General features: G+C 44.4%; 1 protein-coding gene across 1 annotated transcript; it reads left to right on the top strand.

Annotated features, from left to right (window-relative positions):
* Positions 1 to 1,284: 1,284 nt before the first annotated feature.
* Positions 1,285 to 11,955, top strand: TREM1 (triggering receptor expressed on myeloid cells 1). Its single transcript, XM_036024088.1, has 4 exons — positions 1,285 to 1,364; positions 4,322 to 4,678; positions 5,883 to 6,072; positions 11,488 to 11,955. Exons 1-4 carry the CDS (start codon positions 1,316 to 1,318, stop codon positions 11,591 to 11,593), a joined length of 702 nt encoding a protein of 233 aa, XP_035879981.1. The 5' UTR covers positions 1,285 to 1,315; the 3' UTR covers positions 11,594 to 11,955.
* Positions 11,956 to 13,568: the final 1,613 nt, after the last annotated feature.

Here is a 13,568-nt window from a genome sequence, read left to right as displayed (position 1 = left end):
ACCTATGGATGGCACACTGTACTGAGAGGTTATTTTTTTTAAGATTTTATTTATCTATGCTTAGAAAGGGGAAGGGAGGGAAAAAGAGAGGAAGAGAAACATCAGTGTGTGACTGTGTCACATGCGCCCCCTGCTGGGGACTTGGCCTACAACCCAGGCATGTGTCCTGACTGGGAATCAAACCAGTGACTCTTTGGTTCACAGGCCGGCACTCAATCTACTGAGCCACACCAACCAGGGCAAAAGTTTTTTTAATGTACATTTTATCATCATTTATGTCTCTTGGTTCCATGTTATACTTTAAGAACATCTCTTATTTCTAGAGATCTAGAGATCTCTTATTTGTAGGTTGGACAATTTCTATGAATTGTTCTCCAATATACTTCTGAGCTCTTCAAAATGTTTTTATTCATTTTATATTTGGAAGTATTTCTGATGTGAATTTTCTCTGCTATTGATTTGATTTTTCATACCACCAAATCTTCATTTTATTGCTTCTAGTATGGAACCTGTTGGGTTTATTTCTTTTTTCATCACTGTCCTGTCCTATAGCACCATTTTTCCTTTTCTTCTTAAAAAAAAAAATCTAAGTCTGTTCTTGTTTAACGGTGGCCATGTCCTCTCAAATTGTTTCTGGGGTTTCCCACACCTAGGCCATGTCTACAGAATGCTGAGGGCAGCTGCAGGCCGTGGGTCATCCTGGTGATGAAGAGGGAGTGGGTCTCGCATCAGAAAAAGCCAAGAGAAACAGGGTGAGTGTGAGTAGGGACAGAATGTGGAAATAACCTGGGTCAGGTACCTCACTGAGCACTTTCCATATAGATCTCACTTAGTCCTCACAAAAACCTAAAAAGTGAATCATTATTATTCCAACCTGTCCCTCCATGTGCCTGACACTCTTAGCTGTGCTGAACTGGGCGGGAGAGAGCACCTCGGGAAAGCACCTTGGGAGGGCAAGGCAGCCCTCTATTTCACTGATAATATTAATGCCTTATGTTTGTTTATACAAAAATGTTACTCTCACTACAATTTTATGAGGTTGGTTGAAAAGGTCATTGTCTTTGCCCCTGGGGAACAGAAAACTGGCGGTTGGATAGGCTTAGTTGAAAGTTGAGCTTTGTCTCTGGATTCTTGCGTTGTCTTTGACGTCTGGAGCTGAGGCAACCAACCGGTGGTGAAAACAACAGTGGACTCGGAACTTCTCAATAGTAGTATCACATCCTGTTGTGTAACTTTCTGGAGCCGCTATATCAGGGTGTTGCGTTGTAGCTGTTTCAGGAGCCACAGTGGCAGTCAGAGTTGGTGCCCTTGAAGGATGAGGAGGACCAGGCTCTGGGGGCTGTTCTGGATGTCCTTCTTCTTAGGTAAGGCAAGGAGGAGGTGTGAGCAGATGAGGTCTGCTCAGGACCTTGGGAGTTTCCACCAGGAGAAAGGTCTCCCTTTTCTTTTGAAGCCCCAGGAGAAATGACCACCCAAGATAGAGCCAACCAATAGCTATGCCAGGCTGGCTTTCTCTACCCAAACTTAGGAGAATCAGGGGTGGTAATCCATGTGGTTCAAGTGGAGTTTGGTTCTCATGGACCAGTGCATTTCTTTGTGTCTTATTCATGTTTTTCCAAAGGAGAATTGGGAGAAGATGAAGGGTTGAAGGTTGTGTACTTGTTGTGTCCTACGGGGATGGATTCAGGATTATCTAAAAGCTCCTTCTAGCTTCTGCGTCCTGGAAACAGAGTCACTTGGCACCCTTTCGCACATGGCTGAGACTGCTCTAGTCCCCAGCAGACAGCTACTGTGGGCCATGTAGCTCAGAGGTGAGGGCTGACTCTAGAGTCAGACTACCTGGCTTGGAGTCCTGACTCCACCACTCTGTACTGTGGGAATTTGGGCAAGCCACTTAATAACCTCTGCCTTATTAAATAACCCATGCCTTGGTTTCCTTACTCTCAAATAGGAACAGCAGTGTCAGTCTTACACATTATGAAGATTAAAGGACAAAGTTATGAAGGTTAAATGAGATAGTATTTAAGATGGCAATAACTGCTGCTAGCTAGCTATGAATGGTATTTGTTAGTCTTTTTAAAATTAACATAAGGAATTTCTTTCTTGAAATGGTGGAAGAAATAGTGCACAGATAGCACTTCAGCATCGATTTCTGATTGTCTCTGTTCACAACAGATAGGCAGGTTTGCAAGCCATCTCAATCTCCTGTAATTCCTACTGTCTTAATCCATTTGGGCTGCTCTAAAAATACTACAGGCTGTGTGGCTTGCAAACAGCAGAAATGTATTTCTCACAGTTCTGGAGGCAGGAAGTTCAAGACCAGGGTGCCAGTATGGTTGGGGTCTGGTGAAAGCCCTCTTCCAGGCTGCAGACTGCTGACTTCTCACTGAGTCTTCGCGTGGTGGGGCGGGAGCATTCATCCTGTTCATCAGGGAAAAGTCCTCGTGACCTAACCATCTCCCAAAGACCCCACCTCCTAACGCCATCACACTGGGGGTTAGGACTTCAACATTGTGGGGGAGACAGAAACTTTCAGACCATAGTATCCACCTTTCCCGAGGACTTGGCAAATAACTTATCTATAACCTGAATTAAGAGATTAAGGCTTAAATCAGTATCATAGAGGTGGAAAGTGGAGCATTTGTATTTTCTTCAGAGACCCTCACAGTGCTTGGCACTGAATAGGTTCTCACCCACAGTTTGATGAATGACTGAGTGAATGAATGAGGGAACCAAACTTGGGTTTTTTTTTTAATTTTATTTTAATCATTGTTCAAGTACAGTTTAAACTTAGTTTAAGACAACCCTTAGCTTCTCCTCACCTGTCTCTTGGAGTGGCATTTCTGACTAGGGTTCATGGGAGTCACCAGGAATCTTGTTTTCAAGGTTTCCTTAGAAACCAGAGTCTGATTCCAAAAGAATTGGCCTTCAAGCCTGGTTTCACTCTCAAAATCCTCGAGAGTCCTTGAGTTGGGTCTTTCCAAGGTCAGGCTGGGGTAGCCGGGGCCTGCTAGAGCTCTTGGTCTATCCTAAGGTGGACACAGAGGTGGGCTGTGATGAGCGCAGGGACCCCATGGAAGGGGCAGCTGTTGTCATTTTTCAACAATGTGTACTGTCAGAGCTACTGCTCAAGGATGAAAGTGTGTATATGCAGCAATAGTATTAATAGTAGCAGTAGTAGCTGTAGGGTACTGATAGCCTGAACTACAGTTTAATTCAGCATTACTGTCCAGCTAATATTTGGTGTTCTGATATTTGGAGGAGGGTATCCCAGGTCTGGCTGGATAAGCTGTATTCCCTGCTGTGTCCAGTTGAAAACATAGACCTGGATCTTCTTCTTGCTTCCATTTTACTTGGGCCTCCTACTAGCAAAGCTTACTTCAACCAGACTAGATCACCCCCAATTCTAGGTGGTTAATTTGCTTCAGCCTCTAAGAGTATGATTGCAACTATTGTTGGTATAACCCAAGGGTTCTCAGCCTTGGCATTATTGACATTTTGGGTGGAATGGTTCTTTGTTATGGGGCTGTTTTGTGCGTTGTAGGATGTCCCCTACCAATTAGACTCCAGTAGCACCCTGTGCTCCCAGTTACAACAACCAAAAATGTCTCCAGGCATTGTTCAGAGTCCCCAGGGAGGGAAAATTGACCCCAGTTAAATATAGCAATTGAAGTTTCATATCCCACTGACATAAATTTGAGCAAGAAAGAGCATTCTTCTTAATAGCTACAGAGGTCTCAGGGAGCATTCCAACAGGCTCAGCCCTAGTCATGTGCCCATTGTTAAAGCAACCAGAATGGCCAGGGTGATAGGGATCTTTAATTGGCTAAGCCTGTGTCAAGTGTCCACCTTTGAGAATGTGGGCAGCCCTATCAGTAAAGACGCATAGGACTGGTCCCCTGAGAAAGAGGTGCTTTGATACCCAAGGAAGACATAGAGGAATACCAGAGTCAGATATCTACATCCACCATGTCCTCAAGATGGTTTCCTTACTGCTTTTCCAACAGTTTCTTGAACTGATCTTTCTCCTGACTTAGACGAAGTTCCTTTAGCTGTTCAAAGGAGTTGCTGTCTGCTAGTATCATGTCTGCACATCCACTCTTCACTCTGTGTAAACAAATAGACAAACACTACTACTCACAGTGGGGCCTGGCGCTTGCTTGCAGAGAAAGTTATCTCTTTGCTGGAGGCTGTAAGGTTCTTGTCTGAAAAATGGGTAGTTAAACAAGAAAAGGAGGTGATTCTTCTGTCTTTTTTTTTTTTTTTGCAAAGAGAGGGAAGCTATTCCTCTCAGAGATTAACTTTGATTTCTTGCTTACAGAACTCCAAGATGGAGCTAAATCAAAGGAGATCAAGTATGAACTAATAGAAGGGCAGGTCCTGGAAGTGGAATGTCCCTTCAACGTACTACTGTTCCAAAGGAGCCAGAAGGAGTGGCAGAAGCTGACAGAAGGAGAGGAGCCTCTGACACTGGCAAGGACAGAGAGGAGCTCAGGGCAGACCAATCATGTCCAGGTGGGGAGGTACTTCCTGGAAGACATCCCCAGTGAAGGTTTACTGGTTGTCCGAATGACTGACCTTCGGCAGGAGGACTCAGGATTATATCAGTGTGTGATCTATCAGCCTCCCAAAGAACCCTTTGAGTTGCACCATCCTATCCGCCTGGTGGTGAAAAAAGGTGAGTGACCAGGGGCTGGGAGGTAGAGGATGGGGAGAGCCAGGCTGGGTGGTGGTAGGGGCTGTGGTGGTAGCACTACAGAGCTATGGCTCAGGATTTCTAGCAGCCTGTCTTTCTCCCAGAAGCTCCGTGTCACTCATTTGAGGTCCTTGAGAGGCATTTGGTCCAACAGTGAAAGTGGTTTCTATGTATGGGATTCCTCTTGGGTGACAGAGCTCAGTTTGGGGTACTCTTATAGGATGAGAGGTACAGTGAACGGTGAGTGGAAGACTGGATAATTTAGCCTCATTCTTCAGGTCTCCACGTAGTCATTTCCTTGGGAAGCCTCTGGGATCCACTCTCCCCCTCCCAAAGATGCATCTGACGGCCCTCCTAAGTGCTTACATAGCAGTGCTTTTCAGGCCTTACTGAGGGCACAGACCACCTGGGGATCTTATTTTAAATACAGACTGATTCAAGAGGTCTGGGGTGGGACCGAGATTCTACATTTCTGATCTGCTGGAAGATGATGTTGCTGCTGAGGTCTATGGCTCCCATTTTGGGTACTAAGTAAGGCTCCAGAGCTCACTTTGTCTCCCCTCTCACGGACAACGCTATCTCCCTGGGTGGTAGTGGCTAGTTTACTTATGTCTCCCCTATTGATCTCTGAGCACTTTGAGGGAGGAGCCCGTGCTTTGCTCAGCTCTGTATCCTCAAGTGACTAATGTAGTGTGGGACACACAGTAGGCTCGAAGTAGATGTTGATCTGATAAATTACGGAAGGCAGAGGAAAGAGAGACAAGGTCAAGTTCTTAGCACTAAGGAAGACAAGGTAACATATGCAATATATTAATAAAAGATGGCTTGTGAAGCTATGAAGCTATGTGCCATGGGTATAGATGACTATCAGGTGGAGCGGATGGCAAAAGCTAGAGTAATCAAGGAACTGTTTGTGAAGAAGATGGGGCATATGGATTGGTGAAGGATGTCAGGCAAGTGCATTTCTAATGACATGAACAGAAAATTCCTCCTTCTCTCTCTTTCTCCCTTCCTTCTTTCTTTTTTTTCTCTTTTTGACCCAGGCTGACCCCACACATTTTTTTTTTAAATCTCAGCAAAAGAAAACCTTGCTTCATTAATGTCCATATTCATGTCCTTCCTTAGCTCCATTTACCCTACCATCCATCCATCCATCCATCCATCCATCCAATGTGTCTTCTTGCAGGTCCTGTCTCATACAGTAATTCTACCCAGGATGTGACTGAGATTCCCACCATTCCTCCTATCACCACCAAGGCCCGGGGCAAGCTTCCTATCAGCCCAGGCACTGTGACTCAACTCTGGTCCACATCAACTGCCAGCCTCACTTCTCCTGACCTGAGAGTCAACTCCACACATGGGACAAATGTCATTAGGTATGGTTTCCAGGTCTCTGGAGGAGGGGGCTGGACACCTAGCCCTTGATTCCCAGTCCATGTGCTGAGAGCATGTAGGGAGTAAGGGATGAGGGAGGGGGTGGCACAAGAGCAGGCTGAAGTTACCTGGTAGGACTTCCCAGGGGAGGAAGGAGGTGGAGTTAGGAGGAGGATGGCAGTGAGGCTGCCACTCTCCCCAGTTCACCCTCTGTTTCCTCTCATGCCAGAGAGGGGAGGGAAATGGCACCTTTGCTGAATTCCAATGTTTATTCATGTTTGTGTGTTTTAACACAATAGTAATTCTAAACATTTTCATTATTTTTCCATGCTAAAACTCTTCTTGATGCTGCTACCTAGTCTTTGTAATTATAATTTCAACTTGTGCATTCTTTTGTATCCATGGAAAAACTGTAACTTACATAATCATGTGCCTATTTTGAGATGTTGAGATTGTTTCCTTTTTTTTTATAGTATTAACTCTGACCTGGACATATTTTTGCAGATGTCTTTTTCTTCTTTGAAATAATTTATTCAAACAAAATTACTGTTAAGGGAATTTGAACATTTTTATTGCTCTGCATATATCTTGCCAAATGCTTTTCCAGTGATCGGAAATAATCTGCAGTGTGGTCCATAAGGCATAAGTGAAGCAGGGTCTCTGCCCGCTGACCTCCAAGGATTTAGTATTTCTTTCTCTCTTTTTTAAAGATCTTATTTATTTATTTTTATTTATTTTTATTTTTAAAAAAGATTTTATTTTTTAAAATTTATTTTTAGAGAAGGAAGGGAGGGAGAAAGAGAGAGAGAGAGAAACATCAATGTGTGGTTGCTGGGGGTTATGGCCTGCAACCCAGGCATGTGCCCTGGCTGGGAATTGAACCTGAGACACTTTGGTTCGAAGCCCGCGCTCAATCCACTGAGCTACGCCAGCCAGGGTTATTTATTTATTTTTAGAGAGAGGGGAAAGGAAAGAGAAAGAGAGGGGAAGAAACGTGAATTTGTGAGAGATACATCAATTGGTTGCCTCTCACGCACCCCCTACTGGGGACCTGGCCTGCAACCCAGCATATGTCCTGATTGGGAATTGAACCAGTGACCCTTTGGTTTGCAGGCTGACACTCAATCCACTGAGCCCCATCAGCCGGGGCACATTTACTATTTCTAAAATATTCCTGCCCGAATAGATGTGAACTGGTAGTTTCTCTATTACTGTGGATAATGAGCTCCTTGCAGGTAGAGGTGGTGCCTTTCCCTTTGCACTGTTTCACCAGCACCAGCTTAAGTGCCTGGTATGTAATAGGTGCTCATTAAATCTCTATGAACAAAATGAAATAAATGATCTGTTGAGGGTCAACATTTTTCTATATTCACAACTTTCAATTTCCAGTATATAAATGAGCACATATAGCCTTTGCCCACATTCCTACTAGAGTCCCCACCTCTTTTATCTATTAACTTTTATCTTAACTAATTATAAACTAGCCTCTTGGAGTCTAGGCAGGAAAGCAGAAGCCACTGAGCTGTGTGAAAACAATATAATTTAATACAGGGAGCTGTTTGCCCAGGAGATGGAAGAGCTGGGACCCCACTTTGAGGATGGATGGAGAGACCCCTCCGAGGAAGCCACTTGTCACTCTGACCTAGGGTGCATTCCCCAGAGGCAGGCTGTGGGGAAAGTCTCAGGCAAATGCTTTAGGAAGCGATACCAGATAAAACCACTAGGGAAGTGGACCAGAAGAGAAGGAATGCACCCTAGCAAAGGGTGCCATAACCAAGTCACAGGGGGAACTTCGACTCAGTGCTGCAGAGGGCCCTGGGGACCCACAGGTCACACTAGAGTTGCCTGTCTCAGGGGTGGAGAGATGGATTATTTATATTCCTGAATTTTCAGTCCTTGGTGGTGGCCCAGGGAATTCCCAGGCACTGCAGAGGTCTGGCAGACTGGCTCTTTGTGGTCTCTGGAAGGGCTGGGTGCTGGCCTTGGGAGAGGAAACACACCCATGAGCTCCCCACATGAAAATCTTAAAAGTTTGGGATAGGATTAGGTGGGACACTGGTAGGAGAGATAGGAAAGAGGTGGAGTTATCTGACCCTAGAGGTGGAGTTATCTGACCTTAAGGCAGCAGGGCTCAAACCTGCACAAGGGCTCAAGGGCCACAGGGAAGAGGGCTGCAGAGGCACTGGGCCAGCTGGCCCCTGCCCCACACCCTCGCCAGCACTACTAGCAGTTGAACTTGACCAGGCCACATTCCACAGCTAGTGGAATGGTGAGTCAGGGCAGTTCTGTAGGCTGGAGGTGGATATAGTGCATAAGGGCCATTTACAGCTTTCTATGGCCATTATGTCCTTTGTCCCTTTGCTAGTATGTACATTCAGTTTTCAGTTTTGTGTAGGCAAATGTTGATTCTGAAATTACTGCTTTTATTGTTTTATTTCTTTTTTTAAAAAGATTTTATTTATTTATTTTTAGAGAGGGAAGGGAGGGAGAAAGAGAGAGAGAGAGAAACATCAATGTGTGGTGGCTGGGGGTCATGGCCTGCAACCCAGGTATGTACCCTGACTGGGAATCGAACCTGTGACACTTTGGTTCGAAGCCCACGCTCAATCCACTGAGCTATGCCAGCCAGGGCTTATTGTTTTATTTCTTAATGGTGCTTGATTCTATTTCCCAGTGATGTTTCATTATTTAAAAATTTTTATTTAAATTTCTAGTCATCTTTGTGAGGGGTGATTATTTTCTATTGTAGATACTGTAGAAAAGACAACTTTCTCTTCATCTTACTATCTAGCTACCACTAGACTATTTACTAAACAATCCTTGCCTGCGTAGTGGGCTCTTGATTGAGCTCCTTAGATGTTAATTCTTACAGAACATTACCTCTGTCTTTGGATTTCAATTTGCTTCACTGCTACCTATTTCTCTTTTTGTCTCGTGTCTTATTATGCAAGTTACTTGTGCTGTGACCTATTTCTGTGTCTACTGAGTCTAGATAGGCCAAGTGTCTTCACTCATTTCTATTTCTTTCTTAAAGTATATTTTATTGATTATGCTATTACAGTTGTCCCATTTTTCTCCCCTTTATTCATCTCCACCTTGCACCCCATCTCCCACCAGCATTCCCCCGTCACCTTAGTTCATGTCCATAGGTCATATATATAAGTTCTTTGGCTTCTCCATTTCCTATACTATTCTTAACCTCCCCCTGACTATTTTGTACCTACCATTTATGCTACTTATTCCCTGTTTCCTTTCCCCCATTCTCTCTTCTCCCCCTCCCTGCTGATAACTCTCCACACGATCTCCATTTCTGTGATTCTGTTCCTGTTCTAGGTGTTTGCTTAGTTTGTTTTTGTTTTTGTGGGTTTTTTTTTAGGTTCAGTTGTTGACAGTTTGAGTTTGTTGTCATTTTACTGTTCATAGTTTTGATCTTTTTCTTAGTAAGTTCCTTTAACATTTCATATAATAAGGGCTTGGTGATGATGAACTCCTTGAATTTGACCTTATCTGGGAAGCACTTTATCTGCCCTTCCATTCTAAATGATAGCTTTGCTGGATAGAGCAATCTTGATTGTAGGTCCTTACTTTTCATGATTGTGAATACTTTGTCCAGCCCCTTCATGCCTGCAAGGTTTCTTTGGAGAAATCAGCTGATAGTCTTATGGAAACTCCTTTGTAGGTAACTGTCTCCTTATCTCTTGCTGCTTCTAGGATTCTCCCCTTCATTTTAATCTTGGGTAATGTAATGATGATGTGCTAGGACCCCGCACATCATCATTGGACCCCTGGTGTGTTCCTCATTGGGTCCAACTTCTTTGGGACTCGCTGAGCTTCCTGGACTTCCTGCAAGTCTATTTCCTTTGCCAGATTGGGAAAGTTCTCCTTCATTATTTTTTCAAATAAGTTTTCAATTTCTTGCTCTTCTTCTTCTCTCCTTATGAATTGGATGTTGAACATTTAAAGTTGTCCCAGAGGTTCTTAAAATGAGGTCCAAAAAAATGAGCCTCTCCTCATTTTTTTGGATTCTTGTTTCTTCATTCTGTTCTGGCTTAATGTTTATTTCTTCCTCCTGCTCCAAATCATTGATTTGAGTCCCAGTTTCCTTCCCTTCACTGTTGTTTCTCTGTATATTTTCCTTTATTTCACTTTGTGTAGTCTTCACCTTTCCCTCTATTTTGCAACCATACTGAACCATTTCTGTGAGCATCCTAATTACCAGTGTTTTGAACTCTGCATCTGATAGGTTGTGTACCTGTTATGTTGTAAGGGTGGAGCCTTACTTATTTACCAGGGTGGGGCAGCCCACTATGTTGTGTTGTGGCACTGTATGCAGGGTAGAGGTCACAGAGGGAACAATGCCGCCTGTTCGGCTCTTTCCTGGCTTCAGTCACTTCCCCCATTTCTCACAAGCAAATTGGGCCCTTGTGGTGCTGATTTCTAGGTGGGTGGGTTTGTGTATGTTCTGGGACCCTGTGGGTCTCTCCAACAGACTCTCCTCTATGGCTGGGAGTTTCTCCTGCTGCTGCAACCCCCATTGGTTTTTATAGCCAGAGATTTTTGAGGCTTTCTTTTTCTGCACTGGAACCCTGGGTTGCATGGTCTGTCTCACTCCCCAGTTGTTCCTCTTGGTTTATTCACACACAAATTTGGGACCCCCAGCTGCCACCTCTCCCACCCACTCCTCCAACTGCCACCTTGCCATGTGTCCTCTCAACCCCAAGCTGCCCATCTCTGCCCCTTCTACCAGTCTGGATGAATGTTTCTTCTTTAACTCCTTGTTTTTCAGATTTCCATACAGTTTGATTTTCTGGCATTTCTGGTTGTACTTTGTGTTCAAATTTGTTGCTGTCCTTCTTTTGGTTGTGCAAGGAGGCAAAGTATATCTACCTATGCCTCCATCTTGGTTGGAAGTCCACCTCTATTTCTTCTTAAAAAATGTTATCTACTGACATTTATCCAGGACATTTAGAATAATTTTTGGTAAAAATATATAAAAATTCATGATGGGATTTTGATAAGGACTGGGTTCTTCTCAGTTGATTGATGAAGAAACTGAGGCCAAAGAGGGGAGGGGCCTCTCCCTGGAAGTAGATCATGATGCTGAGGATAGGAACTAGGTTTCCTGACTCTGGGACTTCTTTGTTTCTCTACTCATCACAGTGAAGGAAGAGAAATTTAATCAACCTGCCTTTTCTCCTTGCTGTTTCTTCTGGCCTTATGCTCTCTAGTAAATCTATTTCTAATCAGCAGTTTTAGGCAATGGGACACTAAATACACAGGGCCAGTCAGTATGGAGAAAGGTTCTGGAAGAAGCTATACAGATAAAATAAGTGATGTGAAGAAATTCTGTGGAGTAAAACTCAAGAGTGAGGAAGTGCCATTGCCAGCAGCAGCATTAAATCTCCTCTCTCCCCCAGGATCTCTCCAATCAGTATCATCACTATCGTGGTGTGTGGAATCCTGACCAAGAGCCTGGTCTTCACTGTCCTGTTGGTTGTCACACAGAGGTCATTTGGACCCTAGGCCCATGAACCCACAAGAATGCCCTATGACCTCCATCCATGTCTACCTGGCAGTTGTGCTAGAAGAAGAATGTGAAAGGGGATAGAAAGGAGGGGTGGGCAATGCCTGGGCTGAATCTGTAACACAGGTTATTTCTAAGGCTCAGGATCCCGCCTTCCTGGCCTGCTGAGTCCCCTCATTTCACTAATAACCTTGGGTGTGTGCTTTGCCCCATTAGAAGAGAAAATATAGTCTCTAATATGCCCCAGGCCTCAATTCCACCAGCAGCTTAGGGTTTCCATTAAATAAAGACAGAGTTCTTCCCTGGCTGGTGTGGCTCAGTGGTTTGAGAACTGGCTTGTGAACCAAAGGGCTGCTGGTTTGATTCCCAGTCAGGGAACACGCCTGGGTTGTAGGCCACGTCCCCACTGGAGGGTATGCGAGAAGCAACCACACACTGATTTTCTTTCCCTCTCTTCCTCCCTCTCTAAAAATAAATATATAAATAAACAAACAAATAAATATTAAAAAAATAAATACAGAGTCCAGTGCTTTTCACTGTCACTTGCTGTCTTGTGGGGATTGTGAGGTACAAGGGCATAGCTGCTGAATCTGTTTTGGTCCTTGTCCTGGACCACAGCACTGTGGCTGACCCAGACAGAGATGCACTGTACAAGCATCCTGTTCTCCTAGCCTACGGGGCCTTCCTTTCTTCTAGAATCAGACGTTTGGATTGCTCTCTTTATCTGTGGCCCTTTCCAACAGTCCCAGGAAAAGGTGTTGGAAAACCTTGGAATGAGGAGAAGACATGATACCACAGTGAGAATTCCATATTTGGGAAGAAAAAAACAAGTTAACCAGAATGCAGCATCCTGGAAAAATACTGGGAGGATTGGATAGGACTGATAGAGAATATCGTTTGTCTATCAGTTGTGTCATCACTGGATCTTCAGAACAACTCTGGGAAGGCAGAGAAGTGTGTGTCTGGAATGAGGCCACATGAGTCGTGTGTCACCACTTGCTGGCAGGAGCAAAAACTAAAGAGTTCCTTTACTGAAGACCAAGCCCATATAGAAGAGAATAGCCAGGAGTTCTGGCTGAAATGCGTCTAAATGCCTCTTTTCCTTGTATCACACAAAGGCCAGGGGTGACAAGATCTCACCATTCAGGCTTCTGGAGGCTCTCTCCTATGTGCACTCTCAGTTCCCCACCCTGCTTTCATTTTCCTTTCTAGGCCTGTCTCTGAGTCCTTCATGATCATTGATGAAATAGGTGTCCAGTCCCACCTGTGTCTTGCAAAATCCAACAGATTCAAATCAAGACTTTCCAGTTTCCTACCTCCTTTGGCTCTAAAACAGAAGAGTCCCCCATCAGTGGGGAGAAAATGATGGGTCCTTCTGTTTCAACTCAGCAATGGCCAAGGCCAATTTCATATCAAATTCCCCAAGAACAAACTCATCTTCTAACACACAATCCATCTTGTACTAGGGAAACATATTTCTACAATCAGAATAACTTTACCCCACCACTGTAAGGTTCAGCCACCCCCTGCAACCACTCTGTCTCATCTGCACCCCACTGCCACCATATAAGGACTTTCTCATCAACTGGAGTTCTGTCTGAAGCCTTCAGGAGGTGGACACTGAACCCAGAGAGATTCTCTCTGATCCCCCAATTTTGAGTCCATCAGAAGATGTGTTAAGGGAATTCGTGTCTTCTAAGAAGGGCTTCTTATAGAAACTGTTCATCCTAGTGTATCTATTTTCCTGCCTAAGAGAGCTGAGCAGCTCAGAGGCAGTAACCACAGGGCGTGCAGTGTTTGCTCTCTGAGGTTACTGGTCTGGGATCCTGGGACCTGCAGTTTAGCAGGTCCAATGCTGTCTCTGTTCACAAAGTTGACAAAAAGGCCAGAGCAAAGGAGGTACATTGTTAAATGTAGACTTCAGAGCAGTGTTTCTCTAACTCTAGTCCTTAGACCACCTGCATTAGAGTCTCT

The sequence above is a fragment of the Phyllostomus discolor genome, chromosome 4 (genome assembly GCF_004126475.2).
Source record: "Phyllostomus discolor isolate MPI-MPIP mPhyDis1 chromosome 4, mPhyDis1.pri.v3, whole genome shotgun sequence".
Classification (NCBI taxonomy): domain Eukaryota; kingdom Metazoa; phylum Chordata; class Mammalia; order Chiroptera; family Phyllostomidae; genus Phyllostomus; species Phyllostomus discolor.
The sequence above is the reverse complement of the archived record's forward strand: the minus strand, read 5'-3'. Positions and strand labels throughout refer to the sequence as shown.